The sequence below is a fragment of the Schistocerca piceifrons genome, chromosome 6 (assembly GCF_021461385.2).
Source record: "Schistocerca piceifrons isolate TAMUIC-IGC-003096 chromosome 6, iqSchPice1.1, whole genome shotgun sequence".
Classification (NCBI taxonomy): domain Eukaryota; kingdom Metazoa; phylum Arthropoda; class Insecta; order Orthoptera; family Acrididae; genus Schistocerca; species Schistocerca piceifrons.
Window position 1 is genome coordinate 482,764,342 of NC_060143.1, and position 19,899 is coordinate 482,784,240.

The 19,899-nt window shown below is 40.4% G+C and overlaps 1 protein-coding gene across 1 annotated transcript in view; it reads left to right on the forward strand.

Annotated features, from left to right (window-relative positions):
* Positions 1-12,372, forward strand: part of LOC124803053 (tubulin beta-1 chain) — a 59,952-nt gene extending 47,580 nt beyond the window's left edge. The window contains exons 2-5 of the mRNA XM_047264179.1: positions 5,305-5,642; positions 6,201-6,527; positions 8,051-8,518; positions 11,797-12,372. Of these exons, the coding sequence (XP_047120135.1) occupies positions 5,305-5,642; positions 6,201-6,527; positions 8,051-8,518; positions 11,797-11,950 (1,287 nt within the window). The 3' untranslated portion in view covers positions 11,951-12,372. The remainder of the gene's footprint in view (positions 1-5,304; positions 5,643-6,200; positions 6,528-8,050; positions 8,519-11,796) is intronic.
* Positions 12,373-19,899: the final 7,527 nt, after the last annotated feature.

Below are 19,899 nucleotides of genomic sequence, written 5' to 3' on the forward strand. Positions count from 1 at the left end.
GTGGACAATAACATCCCTGAAATGGACTGGCTGCTCAGATAAGCAAAGTGTCTAGGCATTTTTTAGTCTGATTAATCGTGCATAAATCAAGTGGATAAAAACGTGCAATAGGGAGAAATTAGTGTTTCGTATTTTTAAAAAAGCCAATGAATTGTACATAATTCATGTGGGCAGAAACGTTAAACTGAGAAACTGAAGATCGAAGTAATTCCGAATGTTGCTGGAAATATTAACCCATTTAGTTCCATTTAATTTTGCCTTCATTTTGTAAATCAACTAAGGACAATGAACAGTGCAGATTCAAGACGCACACAACAGTCGATGTATACAGAATGCACACAACAGTCGATGGGACAACTCGTGAAACTCACGATGACGCGTGCGTACGTCACGTTGACGTAGGGCTCTCCTCACCTAGTGTGAAATGAATGCTACCCATCGTTGGCTTGCTGCTGCAGATGTCGGAGCTATGAGCCGCATAAATAATATCGCTGGAGTTACGGTAAATTAGAATACCCCTTACATAACAAATGTATTAGACACCTGAACCATTGAACTGAAAAAAATAGACTTATGGGATGAAGGTATTTTCTTTTCTCATCTGATTGTTGTTTACTGTTTAAACGAAATAGGTCAGCCGCATATGATTGTGTGAGTGCTATTTCCAAGACACAACGAGTCTTCATAACATGCCTATTTTCAGCGGGCACATCAACGAATGAAATTACGGAGAAACCGCATCATCTATTCTTCGTCTGAATCACGGACGTCCGGAAAGTTCTGTGCTGCTGTCGTTTATAATTAGAAATGAAACGAGCGGTACTGGCAGCTGCTGAAGACGGGCCGATTTCCAAGAAGCATTCCTGTGGGCACCCAGGTGTCTCGCTATGCAGTTCCTCTTCCTGCTTAACATGCGCCAACGACTGTAGTCGGTCTGATACCTTCAGAAAAAGAAGCGAACATGTGTTTTCCTAACCTACATGCATGCTGCCACACACTGTTTAAGCAAAATGCGTAATAACGGTGAGCATTAAACCGTCTGTAGTCCCGTAACTGTGATATATAATCGAAGCGTACTTAAAACATTGTGTTAAAGTCTGACGGTGTTTATTATGGGGACGATGGTAATTTACCGCGCGGCCACTAGGGTAGGATGGGCGTATTACCAGTCAGAAAGTTTGATTGCATTCATTACCATTGAATGGTCATCTGACTTCTAACTTGGAGTATTGAGTACACGTTCGCGACCAGGTATTTCCAGCAAATGTTTCACGTTTATTAGCCGCTCCATGTTCTCAAATAAAAGAATACGGTTGGAAATAGCTAAGTTACAGAAGTCGAAACAGTGGTTAGTTTTAGAACGTGATGTACACTACTGCTCATTAAAATTTCTACACCAAGAAGAAATGCAGATGATAAACGGGTATTCATTGGACAAATATATTATACTAGAACTGACATGTGATTACATTTTCACGCAATTTGGGTGCGTAGATCCTGAGAAATCAGTACCCAGAACAACCACCTCTGGCCGTAATAACGGCCTTGATACGCCTGGGCATAGAGTCAAACAGAGCTTGGATGGCGTGTACAGGTACAGCTGCCCATGCAGCTTCAACACGATACCACAGTTCATCAAGACTAGTGTCTGGCGTATTGTGACGAGCCAGTTGCTTGGCCACCATTGACCAGACGTTTTCAATTGGTGAGAAATCTGGAGAATGTGCTGGCCACAGCAGCAGTCGAGCAGTTTCCGTATTCAGAATGGCCCGCACAGGACCAGCAACATATAGTCGTGCATTATCCTGCTGAAATGTAGGGTTTCGCAGGGATCGAATGAAGGTTAGAGCCACGGGTCGTAACACATCTGAAATGTATCGTCCACTGTTCAAAGTGCCGTGAATGCGAACAAGAGGTGACCGAGACGTGTAACCAATGGCACCCCATAACATCACACCGGGTGATACGCCAGTATGGTGATGACGAATACACGCTTCCAATGTTTGTTCACCGCGATGTAGCCAAACATTGATGCGACCATCATGTTGTAAAGAGAACCTGGTTTCATAAAAAAAATGATGTTTTGCCATTCGTGCACCCAGGTTCGTCGTTGAGTACACCATTGCAGGCGCTCCTGTCTTGTGATGCAGCGTAAAGGGTAGCCGCAGCCACAGTCTCAGAGCTGATAGTCCATGCTGCTGCAAACGTCGTCGAACTGTTCGTGCAGATGATTGTTGTCTTGCAAACGTCCCCATCTGCTGACTCAGGGATCGAGACGTGGCTGCACGATCCGTTACAGCCATCTGGATAAGATGCCTGTCGTCTCGACTGCTAGTGATACGAGACCGTTAGGATCCAGCACAGCGTTCCGTATTACCCTCCTGAACCCACCGATTCTATATTCTGCTAACAGTCATTGGACCTCGACCTACGCGAGCAGCAATGTCGTGATACGATAAACCGCAATCGCGATAGGTTACGATCTGATGTTTATCAAAGTCGGAAACGTGATGGTGCGCATTTCTCCTCCTTACACGAGGCATCACAAAACGTTTCACCAGGCAACGCCGGTCAACTGCTGTTTGTGTATGAGAAATCGGTTGGAAACTTCCCTCATGTCAGCACGTTGTAGGTGTCGCCACCGGCGCCAACCTTGTGTGAATGCTCTGTGAAAAGCTGATCATTTGCATATGACAGCATCTTCTTCGTGTCGTTTAAATTTCGCCTCTGTAGCACGTAATCTTCGTGGTGTAGCAATTTTAATGGCCAGTAGTGTATTTAACTTCCTAGAGTGATTCTATAAATTCTGATTCATGCCTTTTCTCATAGAACGTTCAGCTCCCGGATTGGGGCGCTGAAACTGTAAAGTGCACGTTCCCTCGCAACAGATACTTCGCCATTTGATCCTATATGAATATTACTTTTATGAAAATATAGGCACCCATCTAAACTGGATCCTACAGATCGATTTACTCTTGCCACTGTCTTCACCGTGTACCAATTTGTAACCATAATGCAGAGTGAAGATGTAGATCTGGATAATGTGCCAAATCACATTTCGTCTGGTTTAATAATCCGCGACTCATCTACATTTGAGGAAAGACAACATTCGACAGAACTGTATTACGCATGGCGTGCGATTTTTGTATGACGAAATGAGGACGATATATCAACATCTGTTTTAGATGCCCGAAAGTAGTAGCGCTGAATAACGTATGATAATGAAGTACAGCATGTTGGAATGAGGTCTTTCCTCAAATTTATCAAGGCTATGGTGCCCACCCAGAAGATACGTTACCTACCTCCACATGGTGTTATTCGTGGCGAATGTAGATAATGCATTCCCCTGTGGAAAGCTCAATACATGACTTGAGATATGGAGAACCACCATACAACTGAGTCATTGGCATGTCATTTATATTTGTATAATATGCAAACCATTGTGAAGTGCAGGGAAGAGGGTACTTAGCTTGGTACATTGCTGATCCAATGTTAGCTCACGTATTTTAATGTGAGATGGCGGTTCTTCCCCATTTTGTTCATGACTAACTCACCCAGCGTCAGTATGTTGAGGTAGCGACACATGCCACGCCAGAGTCTAAAATTCAGTAAACAAGACAATCATTCCAATATGATGTAGCCAAACTGCTAATGAGTGTAATTATGGTGTAATGCCAAACAAGAATTCAGGTAGCAATCTTTGACAGAGATCTATAATTAGAGAACTTACAAATGGGAAAAAAGTTGATAATATACTGGGAAAATGTGTACATTATTCGGCTGACAGACAGGCATTTGATGATATCATCCGTGTGACATTTGCTGTTACATAAAGACCTCCTCTTAGATTTTTGTATGCATTATGGCATCTTTCCGTAGCTTTTGGAATACAGCAAAGAACTTCTTTGGGTCACCTACAATTTGACCCTACTTAGATTGCGTTTAAATTTGTTCATAATTGCGTTTCTACCAAGAATTTCAATTATGCATATCTCTGTTACATGCTGAGCAAACATCAGTGTTTGCACAGTTCCCAAATTAGAACTTCCCATTTCGAACATGTCATATTACTGTGAAACTATTTAATTTATCTAAAGTTATGTATTTTTTCCCCTTTTGTTTATGTATTTTGGTGTTAATGACTCAAATGGCTCTAAGCACTATGGAACTTAACATCTGAGGTCATCAGTCCTCTAGACGTAGAACTACTTAAACCTAAGGACATCACACACATCCATGCCCAAGGCAGGATTTGAACCTTCGACCGTAGCAGCAGCACGGTTCCGAACTGGAGCGCATAGAATCCAAACTGAAGCACCTAGAAACACTCGGCCACAGCAGCTGGCAGTGTTAATCAGTTCTTTGTCTTCAACTGCCTTCATTGTTGGTCTGTTTCGATAAGAAGCACACTGAACAGAGCAATCAGATATGTTCCATTAATTTTCCCTCTCTTTGTTTTTGTAGTTCCAGGATCCAAAAATTTCCTCTAGGTTTTCTTAGAATAGTTCTGATGATACTCAATTTCTTTCTTTGGATCCTTTTTAATTTCCTAAACCTTAAATATACAAATACTCTCACGGAATCTGTTGCATTGACATATGTATTATTGGGTACGCTAACACAGATTGAGTAAATGCCTTGCTTGTGAGTGGCTGTCAGCACAGATCGTCTACAATATTACCATGCAATGACACATTATACAGATGGAGTTGTGGTTAAATGAAACTTCCTGGTAGATTAAAACTGTGTGCCAAACTGGTACTTGAACAAAGAACCTTGCCTATTGCTAGCGCTGCTCTTACCGACTGAGCTATTCAGGTATGACTCACAATCTCCTCACAGCTCTCCTTTTGCCAGTAGCTCTTGCCCATCTTCAAACTTTACATAGTAGCTCTGTGGGGAAAAAGGATATTGCAAAGAAATGGCGTAGCCGCAATCTAGGGGATTGTATCCAGAATGATTTTTCACTTTGTTGTGACCATTTCTCTACAATAGCCTTTTCTTCTGGCATTATGGTCCAGCTCGGTATGCAACAAGACGTGTGAAATTTGCGAGGTATAAGACAAGTACTGGTGACAGTGAAACCTGCATATCTTGGCAGGTAAGGCAAGGTTCTAGATTAGTCTGTCTGGCACACAGTTTTAATCTTCCTGGAAGTTTCAAAACTGTGCACATTCCACTGCAATAAAAGACTAGTTCTAGCTGTCTAATGTTTTAAAAGGATCAGCCCAGCAAGTATAGTTTCATACAGCTGTCTTTTGCAGACGAAGGTGTTTTAAAGGGCAACTTGTCTCGTTGTTGCAGTTCTGGGAAATCATATCCGACGAGCACGGCATCGACCCGACAGGCGCCTACCACGGCGACTCAGACCTGCAGCTTGAGCGCATCAATGTGTACTACAATGAGGCGTCGGGCGGCAAGTACGTGCCACGTGCCATCCTGGTGGATCTGGAGCCCGGCACCATGGACTCTGTGCGCTCCGGACCCTTCGGTCAAATCTTCAGGCCGGACAACTTCGTGTTCGGCCAGAGCGGCGCTGGCAACAACTGGGCCAAGGGCCACTATACGGAGGGCGCAGAACTTGTCGACTCAGTGCTCGATGTTGTGCGCAAGGAGGCCGAGAGCTGCGACTGTCTCCAGGGGTGAGTAATCTGTGGTGATGCCTCTTCTGAATCACTTTTGGCCATGTCCTTAAAACCTTGTCCTTTCCTTGGCAAAACAAGATGTGCACATGTCTGCATGGGTTGATGATGTTATTGAACTAGAGCAACCTGCTTCAACTTGGACCTGCTTACTGTCTTAGTCTCCCACTTCTATATTTACCACACTCTGTTAGCAAATCAACTGTTACTTAATCCCTCTGGATGTGCCCTATCAACTGAAACCTTCTTCTAGTTATTCAATTTACCTATCTGAACTTCTGTATTCTCGTGTAGCACCACATTTCATATCCTTACATTCTCATCTAACCTGAAATGCTTACTGTCTATGTCTCTCTTCTGTGCAATGCTCTACTTCTTCAGGCAAACTCGTTCACAAAAGGCTTCCTAACATTTAACGTATATAGGAAATAACTCATTGCCTACTGTTGATGGATGAGTATTATTTGTTAATGTTTGGTTATTACTATTTGCTTACATTGACGTCATGCAAGTTTTACGCCAGTCATGATGGTTTGTAATGGTCCATCCTGTTTGCAGGTTCCAGCTGACGCACTCACTGGGTGGTGGCACCGGCTCAGGAATGGGAACGCTGCTCATCTCAAAGATCCGTGAAGAGTACCCAGACCGCATCATGAACACCTACTCGGTGGTGCCCTCGCCCAAAGTATCCGACACAGTGGTCGAGCCCTACAATGCGACACTCTCCGTGCACCAACTGGTTGAGAACACCGACGAGACCTACTGCATCGACAATGAGGCCCTGTATGACATTTGCTTCCGTACACTGAAGTTGACCACACCCACATACGGTGATCTCAACCACCTCGTCTCGCTCACCATGTCCGGAGTCACCACATGCCTCAGGTACGTACGCTGCTGATTCCGTGCCGCGCATAGTTACATTGGCAACATGGCAAAGGGATGAAAGGAGTGTAAATCACAGCTAGGAGGAGACTCTGACTGGTTCATTTATGTGCTTGGCATCTTGGCAAACATAAGAAACCCTGTATACAGAATAGCCATACGGTCTTCAAATAACTTTTGTCAGAACGGATAAGCTATCACATTGATATGAGGTAAATGGAGTGGACACCATCATTGTTAGTACATATTGACATGCTGCCTGTTACATTCCTCTCGGGATCTTTGGCCGATGACCATTTAGCGATTTTTTGATTTTTTACATCTCATCAGCAGGAATGGTCGACGTTACCAGAGATTCACCTTCCATTCCTGCTGAAGGTAAACTGGAAGGTGAATCTTTGACGTAATGTATTTGGTACTGTGTGTCACTAATAAATTGCTCCCCCGAAAATAAGAAATTAGAGGGATGCGGCAACTACTGAGTTGGAATGATGAACGGAAAAGAAGACAATTGAGTAACAAAATGCTTCAGACACGAGGAATACTTGACACTCAGTAATGCACATGATATGTAACAACCAGAGCTGGACATCTCAGGTTTCAGACTGGTTCGTAAACTCACATACTCTGTTATGAGAAGCAGCAGTGCATGAACTGACAATGTGATAGGCACCTGGCCCAAGGAGCCTGTAAGTTCTTCATGTGCCTGCACGGCATATAAGTTAACAAATGGGACTTATATTTGGCTGGACAGTATATGAATAATCTGTGGTAGTTCCAGTTAAGTTATTCACCAAAGAAACCGTCAACCATCTTTCAGCCTGGGGCCATTGTGAGAATAATCAGCATATTATTTTCATCTTTGCTTTTTCTCTGCCTTTAGTTTTGAAAAAATTGCTTAATTATTTTGAAATGATTAAGGAATGATATACAGAGCTGTAATCAACAGAACAAACTTTTATAAATACAGTATTATTTTTAATTTCTGACATTGGCTGAGGCATACTTCTAGGCAAGACATGTGGGTTATGTTTAGTGCCAAAGAAAGGGATGTGGGGCATTATTTGTATGTCATCTCTTAAAAAACATAATGATCATGAAATAACCTCAAAATTTGAGAAGGAAAAAATTTTATTTCTAGGGAAAAAGAGAAGACAACAATTTTACTTCTAGAGACATGCTCAAAGAATGAAAATGTGACTATTTTCTGATTCCACTATGTTTGCGTGCAAGAGAACGAGAAAGTGTCAAAATATTTGAATGAAACTATGTATTCATTAACGGGCACTTACCATGTATGCAGTCTCCACTGAGGCATTGAGGCATTCCTTACCGCACTCTGCCAATTACCTGTCTATCACTGGTGTGACTATCATCTCACTCACGAGCTCTTGTACTCTAGCAAAGAGTATCTCACTACCCCATTCCTGAGCAACTGTCGAATCACGAATAATGAGCGAACTTGATGCATGTGCTGACTGCTTGTAGTTTGAGCAGAGTGACAGAGTTGGTCTGTTTTGCAGGTTCCCAGGTCAGCTGAATGCCGATTTGCGAAAATTGGCAGTGAACATGGTACCTTTCCCACGGCTGCACTTCTTCATGCCAGGCTTCGCGCCACTGACATCACGCGGCTCGCAGCAGTACCGCGCGCTCACCGTGCCAGAGCTTACACAGCAGATGTTTGACGCTAAGAACATGATGGCTGCCTGTGATCCCAGGCATGGCCGCTACCTCACTGTCGCTGCTGTATTCCGTGGCCGCATGTCCATGAAGGAAGTAGACGAGCAGATGCTGAACATCCAGAACAAGAACAGCAGCTACTTTGTTGAGTGGATACCCAACAATGTGAAGACAGCTGTCTGCGACATCCCACCCCGTGGACTCAAGATGTCCGCCACCTTCATCGGCAACTCCACCGCCATCCAGGAGCTGTTCAAGCGAATCTCTGAGCAGTTCACCGCCATGTTCCGCAGGAAGGCTTTCCTTCATTGGTACGTAATTCAGAGTTGTGCAGTTCCCTGAATAATGTGAATGAAACAATCATCACGCATTCTCTAGTGTAGTTTTCTTATTCTTAAATATTATTTAACAAGTAATTCAGGAGCCAGTGGCGTAACTAGGATATCACAGCTAGGGACCATGCCATGGGTACTCCTCCATTGAGGGCAAAGTTTTATGGTGGGTAAGATGAGGAGGAAGGGCAAAAGAAAAGAGGGAGAGTGAAGGAGGGGTGAGAAGGGGACGTAATGAATGGTGGTAAGATGGAGAGATATATGGTGATGAGATTCAGACTGGCCTATGCTGAGCAACAGTTCCATAAAGCCTACCTCTCCCGTGGAAAGAGATGCTCATGTCTAGTTGTTGGCTAGCAGATAGTCCCTTTCATTATGCTAAGTCATTATGCTGTTATGCAGTTTAACAAATATGTAAGGTGTATATTTTGCATTTGTTGTTTTGTTTGTTATTGTATTTCATTCATCAGCAATGTAACGGTGAAGAAAGAATTATTTTTTGTTGCAAGCATTGTTACTTTGGACTGAGGGTTTTCCATGCTTCATATTGTATTGTACAAAAACTAATCACTGAAGAGTGTGTGTGTGTGTGTGTGTGTGTGTGTGTGTGTGTGTGTGTGTCTTTATTTGGTTGAATAGAGTATTAAACAAAAAATGGGAACAGGTTGGCAGGGGATGGGAGGCACAAAGTTAGTTTTCCCTGGGCACCAGTTACCCTTGTTCAGCCACTGGCTAAAACACTGCACTCATCTGTGAAGTGACAAGAGAGCATATGAGCCATTTAGTCCCAGTGTCAAATCAAAACCTGCCTAAGCAAACACACTCCCAGACAGTGATCCGTATCTTGAATGGGAAAAAGGTGCATATTTGTTAAGTGTTAATTTTGATTGTAGTACTCTTGAAAATTATGTGAAAAGAATTGGCATACCTGAGGGCTCAACGACTTGATACAAAAGGGTTATCTTCCACCATGTACAATGACCTCTTTGCTTGTAAAGTCAGAGTTGATCCAAAAGTACAGGCTGTATGATAAGTGTGGAAACTTGTACCAGTTCATAGCCTTCTCCTATTGAATAGCACTAAACAGGTCACAAAGAGTTTAATATAGCCATCTGTCAGATGGATCACCATGCCATGAAGTGTCTTATGCCCACATTTCATGAGACATTGTGTATAGGCTTGGAATTTAATACAAGATATTGTTAGCAGCCTCAGATATGGAGGGGGGGGGGGGGGGGGAGAGAGAATCTGCACTGTCCAAGCATTCTTTGGAGACCTCCTTCCTCAATCAAGACTAAAAACTGCAAAACTGATAGTATACCATACTGCCTTTGTCTCCATATTGCTGTGTGGGTGTCAAACCGGACCACTTTACTACTGTAACACTAAAAAAATGGAACATCTACAGTGGAACCTTTGGACAATCAAATAAACTGAAGCTGCCCTCAGCTAGAAGGCTGGTGTGAACACCATAATTCTTTCCAACATATAGTGATGTTGAACTGACTTACTCAGCCAGTAATTGGGGTAACTACAGTTTAACATTAACTCCAAACCATGGTGCAGCTGGGCATTTTTCATATTAACAAATAATTGCCAGAGGTGAAACAAACAAGTGTCAAAATAAAATCTCAGATCATCTTGGGATGAAGTCCCAGGCATTTAGATTTGTAGTCTGATAATTACTGACTTAACAATTGAGCCAATTTGGAAAATAGAATGGGAGAACTAAACAGCCTATTTGCATAAGAGCACCAGTGAACAGTATAGGTATCATCTGGAAGGTGCTGATGAAGTGTATTAACAGTGACAGACTTCCTTGAAAAATTCTCTATATCAATTTCATTCCTGCTAGGAGTCACTGTTTTGTCCTTCTACAGCATAGCAGAGCTGTTGAAAAAAAAGTTGAAAAAGCACGAACAAAATGAAAATGCTAGCCAGTGTATGACAAGCTCTGGTGCTTAACCATCTGGAACTCATCTGTTCAAACAAGATCAAAAAGAGGCAGAAGTATGAGTAAGGTGAACAGTCCATCTAGTAAGTCCACAGCCTCCTCCTGTGTATTCATATGACACATAAGTAATATCACCAAGAAATTTACTGGAGGAAAACATTTACATGCATATGAATGGTGACCAACAATATTAATGCATGTCTAATGCTGTTCTGCCCTTGTTTTCTGTGGAGAATGTAGCCTGTCAACTTACTATTGAACAGAAAAGGTGTACTTCCACTAGTTTCTCCAGTTTGTTGTAAGCTTTATAGACAGTATCTAGTTCAGCACTTTAGTTTTTCTGCTGTGGGAATGTTTTGTTGATAAGTCTGGTTGTCATCATTAACATCAAAATTAGGTTCTGTTGAAGAATAAAAGTTTTCTGCAGAGCTTAGGGCCACAAAACAATACCAGATATGCACTGTAGCATAAGCATAAAAAATACCTACTTCAGATCTAAAACAGTGCTAATGTAAATTTTAGTCTTAGACAGCTTCTTCTGAGAAGGCAGCCATTTACTAAAAAGAAATAACTATATGATAAATAAGTTTACATGTGTAATTTTTTCACATCTCAGCTCCACAGTTCCATAAATCATGGAAAGTTTGGTTAAATTTTCTTATTTGCCCAAGGTATGAAATAATACCTTGTTTACTGAGAAATCTAAAATAGAAACTAGTGTTTTGGGAGGTTTTATTTACGAATCTAAGAAGTTATATAGCAACAATGAAGTATACTCTCCATAGTTCTGAATGAAAGCAAACAGAATGGAATCTCTTATTGGAGCATTATCCAGTCTCAAAAGCTTTCATAGACAAGTGCAGTTGAAGATGACTTCCAAAAACAAAATTAAATTCCCAGAAAGGACTAACTAATACCGTGCCATAAATCTTACAGGAAAACTGCATGCAGATCTGTATTAGTAAAAGGAACTCCAATGAAATGCCTTGAGAATGTCACCACTGTTACAGATGACTTTTCGATGGTATTATTCTCAGGGATAACGTTGTCCATATATATTAGTGTCCATGATCCATAGTTCATAATCATACAACATCCAGTCTACTTTCTTTGCTAGAAAAGCCCTTGTATGCTTTTTAATTTTCAAGAATTTGCCTCTCGGTATCCAAACTCAAGGTGCCCAGACATTTACAAACCGTAAAAGTTCCTTATGCAGAAGAAATTCTACTTCCTCATATCTTATTTAGAAATAAGAGAATGTTGATGTACTACTATTTCTGTATTTGGTACTTCTTTATTTTAGGTACACTGGAGAGGGTATGGATGAAATGGAGTTCACTGAGGCAGAGTCCAACATGAATGACCTGGTCAGTGAATACCAGCAGTACCAAGAGGCCACAGCTGATGAAGATGCTGAGTTTGATGAGGAGCAAGAAGCAGAGGTTGATGAAAACTAAGCTCAACCCTCAACCCACAAGACAAAGGAGGCAAATTGCAGTGAACAGTCATTCCCGGGGAAGGCGAATTGTGCCACAGGCGGCTTTACTGCAAAGACTGCATCTCTCCTACAAAAACAGTGCCGCCGTGATAGTACTGCCACTTCACTATACTGGTTATTTAAAAACTTCGTACGATGTTTTACTGGCATTTCTCCTGGATTCTTCCCAGAAGAAGTAATTGTGAAGCTTTTTAAATCATAGTTTATACATTTATTTGTAATATATAAGTACATGGTAGAAACTGGCATGTTTCAAGTTTACAAAATCTGAACACTGATTTTTTTATTTTCTATTTTTTCAATTAAACTCAATATTTAGCAATTCACATGTGGACATGTTATTTAAATACCTTGTAAAAATAAATTTGCATCAAGTGTGTACCAAAACTGTTTTATTTTGTTCTAACAATATATCTGCAAATAGAGTAAAGAGTAGAAGTTGCGTGGTACTCAACATCAATTTGAGACAGTGCTCTCACAAAAAGCCAAAAAAAATTCTGCTTAAAATAACAATGGAAACTGGAAAAAAAAGGTACCCAGCAAATATAATTCTCATTGAGAACTTAATTTGCAATTTTAAAATATTTTGTGCGGAATTACCCACTGGAATTTAGTAACGGTTATAAGAGAGTAAGTGGAAAAAAATTGCAACCAACCAGGTGAACTTCTGATCATGGGATAAAATTCCATTATTTATGACCCAAATCAGTGAACTGATGCATTTCACATGCTGGACTCGTCGGAGGAAAAAGTGGAATTAAAATTACTATCTAAATACGTTAAAGCTGTTATACAAAGTTTCCTTAAGTTATTTAGATGAATGCTGATGTAGTTTCTGCACAAACTACTGCATAAAACTTCTGTCTCCTTCCCCCACCCCCATTTGCTAACCAGCTTTGTACTGGAAATGTGACCTTCACTCCTTCTTTCTGACATTTAGCAGGGTTTTGTGTTGATGTAAGTTCAAATCGAAGTGGATCAGAATAGAAAACATTTTTACTATTTGATTATATTCTCAGAAAAATACAGTGAGCATCTAAAACTAAAGGACACTTTTGTTCTGGACCTAAAATGCTTGGTGAATTTGGGAGACCCCCCCCACAGTTTTTTTTTGCAGTTTACTCAAGCTTTCATGTCTCACCCAATCCTTTTATAGCTACTCCATTTTGTGACATCTTTCGTTTCATTTGTCAGGTTAATCAATCTTGTCTTGGAAGTTGCTATTACAAAAACTGACTGTGAAAACCCTATAGCTTTCTAGTAAGTTAATTTCCTGGATCTCTATTTGGTTAATGCACCAACTGAATGTTTCAGTAAGCAAAGTCTTAATAAATAGCCAATAATAAATATGCCAAATGGGAATAACTTACATTGCGTACAATTGTGGTTACATTTCCTGCATTGTCATATTTGATAAGTATTGCTTCAAATTGTGAGATTTGAATAGTCAGTGTGCACCAAATGGTTTTGTTTCCTTTGTTTGGCTATATTAAAGCTTTCAACAAATGATTATATTCTGTTGAAAAGCAGCAGCATTTTCCCACTGGTGAACTGAAGGCCTTTCTGATTTAAGCTGTTTCGTGGGATTATTTGTCTTTTCCTGTCCAATTCTATGATTGCAAAGTCTGCAGAATATTAATTCCAACCTTTCGTGGGCATTCATACTTGTGTGACCCATGCTTGGCAACACTACTGATTGAATTGACAAGGCACCTGGCTAGAAGTAGAACCAAAAGTAACTCTATTTGAACATTAGGGGAAGACTTCTGGCACAGTTGAAAAATGTGACAGAACTTCTTTTTCCCCAGTCCCTATAGCTATAATAGCAGATGGCCAAGAGCATAAATGAACTAGAATTTTTATGCCAGAAGGGAAAGGATTGGTGCAAGAAATAAACCCTGCATTCCTCTCTCAGGGCAGCAGCCTAAAGCAGAACTGTCACATTGTCATAGGGATTGCTGATCTCTTATGGTGTTGCAAAGGTCATAATTGAAATCCATGATGGAGCATGATTAATCAGTTCACTCACTTGAAAATAAGAAAATGTCGAGCAGTGTACAACACAAAGCATTCATGAACAGTGTCCACGCATTTGGTTGTTGAGGTCAGCAGAAAATTGTTAACAAGGTAGTTCAGACCCAACATTTTGATGTATTTTGATGTAACCACAGTTCAAAATATGCCCATTAAGAGTGTTTGTATTATATCCACTTTTGAGCTTCATCTAAGAGAAAAACATATGCATTTCTTTCTTATAAAATGCTACTTCCCCCCGACTGAGTAATATGTTGCATTATGGGGCATATCTCTTAAATAGACTATTCAGTCATCCATAGTTGGTGTGGCAGCAGCAGAGCATCAAGTGCTTTTATATGCCATTGTGTTCGTACAATTTTTATTTTGCAAACTGGTTCTTATGTACATTATCTTTCAAAACAGGACTTCACCAGATGATGTAGAATACCAGTAACTGAGAACTGATTAATTTTCAGTATTTATATGCAGAAAAGAAACCTATTTCAAACTATCTCAGATAATATAGTTCATCCAGATGCAATTTGCTATGATATAGGCTCTACCATATAATCCTGGTACTGGGAGATGAAAAAGCTTGCACAGGATAGAGTAGCATGGAGAGCTGCATCAAACCAGTCTCAGGACTGAAGACCACAACAACAACAACATATAATTCTGCAGTTTGAGGCAGAATTTACATCTATTTCACATTTATTGCAGCACGTGGTTTTTTTCCGCTTCAGAGTTATAGCAGATGTTTAAGTTGAAGCAGTAGAAACTAACATTGTGTAAAACCTGATGTTCTTGGTCCACTCAGAGTTATTTATTAGACGGTGGACTGCCTGCCGGTATAACTGGGAGCCACATTCCATGCAATCCAAAAATATGATTTTTTTGCTGCAACCATGTCATCTTGTTGGACTGCATTTTAATATCCATTTCAATATGGTAACCAATATAGTAGACAGCTCAGAAGAATCACTCTGAAGGGTGAGGTGGGGATTGGAGAAACAGCCCTTCCTTTCCTCCCCACAGTTGCCCATAGTCTCTTATCAGCTTACATTACAAGTAGCCATCATTGTCTGTCCTTTTTTGTCTCTTAGTTCATAGTTTATGGTCTCCAGTTTGTTTGTTACAGCACCCTTATTTTGTGTCCGTTGATAGCAGTTTTTTTTGTGTTGAAATTACCGGTTTTAAGTAATGTCTCCCATAAGTAACTTAAAAGTAGATATCGTCAGAGTAGTGAGTCAACTTTAATCATTTAATAAAAGTAAGCCTTCCGGTCTAGATTGTATGCCAAATAGATTTGTCTCAAGTACACTGATTCAATAGCTCGACACTTAACAATCATATAAAACTGCTCACTCAACAAAGCATCCATACCCAAAGAGTGGAAAGTTGCACAGGTCACAGCAATATTCAAGAAAGGCAATAGCAGTAATCCACTAAATTACAGATTCATTTCATTAACATCTATATGCAGCAAGGTTTTGGAACACATATTGTGTTCAAACATTATGAATTACCTCGAAGAGAATGGTCTATTGACACATGCTCAATACATACTGAAAAAACATCGTTCTTGTGAAAGACAACTAGCTCTTTAGTAATGTGAAATGCTGAGTGAGTGCTATTAACACAGGATTTCAGAGTGATTCTGTATTTCTAGATTTCCAGAAGGCTTTTGGCACCATAAGTCACAAGCAGCCAGTAATCACGTTATATGTTCAAAGATCATTGTCTCATTTATGGAACTGGATTTATGATTTTATTTCAGAGAGGTGACAGTTCGTAGTAACTGGAAAGTCATCAAGTAAAACAGAAGGTAGTGTTATAGGCCCTCTGCTGTTCCTTATCTATATAAATTATTTAGGAGACAATCTGAGCAGCTGTCTTAGGTTGTTTGCTGATAATGTGTCATTTATTATCTTGTAAAGGCATCAGAAGATCAAAACAAATTGCAAAATGATTTGGAAAAGATATCTGTATGGTGTGACAATTGGCAGTTGACCATAAATAATGAAAAGTGTGAGTGCTAAAATGAATCTGTTAAACTTCAGTTAGGCCTACGTGATAAATCAATGAAGTGTAAAGACAGTAAATTCAGCTAATTACCTAGGAATTACAGTTATGAACAATTAAATTGAAAAGGAGACATAGAAAATGTTGAGGAAGGTGAACCGAAGACTGCCTGTTATTGGCAGAACACTTAGAAGATGCAACAGATCTAATAAAGAGATTGCCTACACTACACTTGTCTGTCCACTTTTGGAGTATTGCTGCACAGTGTGGGATCCTTACCAGATAGGTTTAAAGGAGTACATCGAGAGAGTTCAAAGAAGGGCAGCACATTTTGCATTGTCGTAAAACAGGGGAGAGAGTGTCACGGCCATGATACAGGATTTGCAGAGGACAGCGTTAAAAGAAAGATGTTTCTCATTGTGGTGGGATCTTCTCACAAAATTTTGATCGTAATATTTGTTCACTGAAGACAAAGATATTTTCTTGATGCTGACCTTCATAGGAAGAAAAGACCAACATAATAACATAAGGGAAATCAGACTCGTACTGAATGATGTAGGTGTTTGTTTTATTCTGCATGCTGTTCGAGAGTGGAATAAGAGGATTGTTGTGAAGATGGTTCAATGAACCCTTTGCCAGGCACTTGAGTGTAATTTTCAGGGTAGCCATGTATATGTAGATCTTTAGACCACATCTTGTAGTTACAGAGTAATCTGTCCTAATGGAACTACTAGTTCCATTAGGGCAGGTTACTTTGTGACTACAGGATATGATCTGAAGATGGGCAACAGGCTGAAACCAGTCATTTTGAAATAAAAGAACAGCAATCAAGAGACAGAAAATAAGCATGTTTTGTGTTGAACTGGTTGTTGAACAGCTGTTAACATTACATACACACAAATGAAGAATCGGTGCACCCAAGAGATGAAACAGTATTATATATGTACATCGTTAAAACCTCTCCAAGCTTGTCGCAGATTCAACATTGACATCAGTACATTCAGTATATGGTATGTACTATCCTGCCCCATGGTGTGTTGCATAGGTGGAGACAGTGGATGACTTGGGCTATGTGGCCTTGTCCAAAGATTGCTAGAGGCTATCCTCTTTCCAGGGAGGATAGTTATGTCCTACACTTATATCTTAGACTTCTCATTCAGGTCAGTCATATCGGTTTGTTCCCACAGCTTATTATTAAATGACAAGTTTTAAAACAGAATGGAATGCATGCCAAGTGAGTTAGACAAGAACTCGATTCATCAGTCCATACCACAGATTATGGGGAGAACAAAAATCAGAATATTTAAATCAACAATCATAAAAAAAATTTTATGAACACACCGTCATTTGACTGTATTGTTGTTTATTTAATTACGACCCAAGTATATACATGAATCTTGAAACACAAGGAATTTGATATCTCTTATGGAAGTAGGCCTTACAGCAGAAGTGTGTTTCATACGCTATTCAATGAGGAAAATTTCAGTGTATAAACTGGTATTAAACATAATCCACATGCAGTGCCACACATAAATTTTGCAAGTAAAACAGGTAGAAGAATTAATGGAGAAACACTATCAGATGCCCTGCAAGGGTTCAATTTGTTTTACAAAGAAGGGCAATGAAGATGTAGTCTATGGATCAGCTGAGGAAACACAACAATGAAATCCACTGTTTTATTCTTATTAATTATCTGTAAACATGTCAGTGCGCATAAACAGTTCATTACAAAAAGTGACTCTTCGATTATAAAGGAAACAACAGAACTTGGACTATACAAATAAAAAAAGTAAATGAAAGCAGCAATTTGGAGAAAAGTGTTAATGAAAGCAACATTATAAGTGGGTGTTAGGCACTGAAGTTAACTGCAAAAATGAACACAGTAACTGATGTGATGGAAAAATAGAACTGCATTCAGCACTAGGGGAGGAGTTTCAACAACCATTCATAACATTGGATGGTGAATGTGGTATAAACCACTAAAAGAGCTTGAAAACACTGACCCCATAAATATTGTATTTAACTTTTTTAGGAAGCAGAGCTTAATAATGTGCTGAAGTATGATAAAGAACATAAATCTGTTGGGCTGTATAAAGCTTGGAGCAATGATGTAACATTGTACTGGAATATGGACTGTATACAGCCTGGTGGAATGAGGTCTTCCCTCAGATTTTTTGAGGCTGTAGCGCCCACCCAAAAACAAATGATAAATTCACTGGAACAGTTGGCCTAAACATTGTAGACATGCCAAGAATATTACTTAGTGCAGTTAACTGAATCTGAGAGAGAGGAACTAAAGGCTACATAGTCCTTCCAAAGAAGTGCCCAATATGCTGGACACACAGTGTCAGCATCTGTTGGTACCAATGGTACAAGCAAGGTGAGAGAGCTCATCAACATACGGATTGGCAGCAACGTATGAATTCAAATCCACAACACCCCATCAGTCAAACAGCAATCACTGATTGCACAGTGAGCACAGCGCCAATTAGAGCTAGTGTTCCATTAAGAGTAAAGACGACCAGGAACTGTTTCTTGGAAATCAAGCTGTGAGGGTGCTGCTCTCACACCTCACCACTGCACAGACATCCAGCAATGTTGTACTGATTCAGACAGCTGCAGGAATGAATGGTTCATCATGGTAAAAAAGAAAATTATTTGGGTTGAGTATCCTTTGTCTGGAGGTTGCATCTTTGATTAGGAATCAAAAGTACTCTGTCTCGGATTTGAACCCTTCCACTGCCTAAATTTTGAATAAAAATCATCAGGAATGGCTGCGGAGGACTTCCAACATAAGAAGACACCCTCATTCTGCCAGAGAGGGCAGAGAAGCGAACATAGGTTCAGGGTACTACTCTCTTGCCATTGGGATGGGCTACAGGCTTTCTCTGTTGGCAAAAGATTCCGGACTAGTCCCCCAGTCTGATATCTGGGAGGGTACTGCCAAGGGGGAATGACCATGAGAAAAGCATGAAGTAACCAGTGAAAGAATAACGGTCTGCAAGTTGGGACATGGAGTGTCAGGAGTTTGAACATGGAAGGGAAGCTAGAAAAATGCTAAGACTCAGTCTACATATAGTGGGGGTCAGTGAAATGAAATGGAAGGAAGAGAAAGATTTCTGCTCAGATGAGTGTACGCTAATGTCAACAGCAGCAGAAAATGGCAGGTGTAATATTTGTTATGAAAAGGAAGGGAGAGCAGAGAGTGAGTTACTGTGAACAGTTCAGTGTTTATAGGATCGTTCTCATCAGAATTGACAGCCAACCAATACTGACAACAGTGGTTCAGGTATACATGCCGAATTGTAAGCAGAATATGAGAAGAAAAAGTAAGAAAAAGAGGAATATTATGATTTAATGTCCCGTCAACATCACGGTCATTGGAGACAGAGCACAAGCTCAGATTGTGTCAAGTATGGGGAGGGAATCAGCCATGCCCTTTCAAAGGAACCACCCCAGCATTTGCCTGGAGTGATTTAGGGAAACAATGGAAAACCTAAATCTGGATGGCCGGACGTGGGTTTGAACTGTCGTCCTGAATGTGAGTCCAGTGTGCTAACCACTGCGCCACCTCACTCAGTGAAAAGATAAAGTATATGAGGATACTGAATGGGTAATTCTCCATGTAAAGGGAGATGGAAGTAAGTCATGGGGTATTGGAATGCAGTTGCAGGGGAAGGAATAGAAGAAATTTTATAGGAGAATATGAGATTGGTAGTACAAATGAGAGGGGAGAAAGATTACTGAATTTTGTAGTTTCAGTTATTAATAGCAAATACTGTGTACAAGAATCACAAGAGGAGGAGGTATACCTGGAAGAGGCCAGGAGATATGGGAAGATTTCAGTTAGATTACATTATGGTCAGGCAG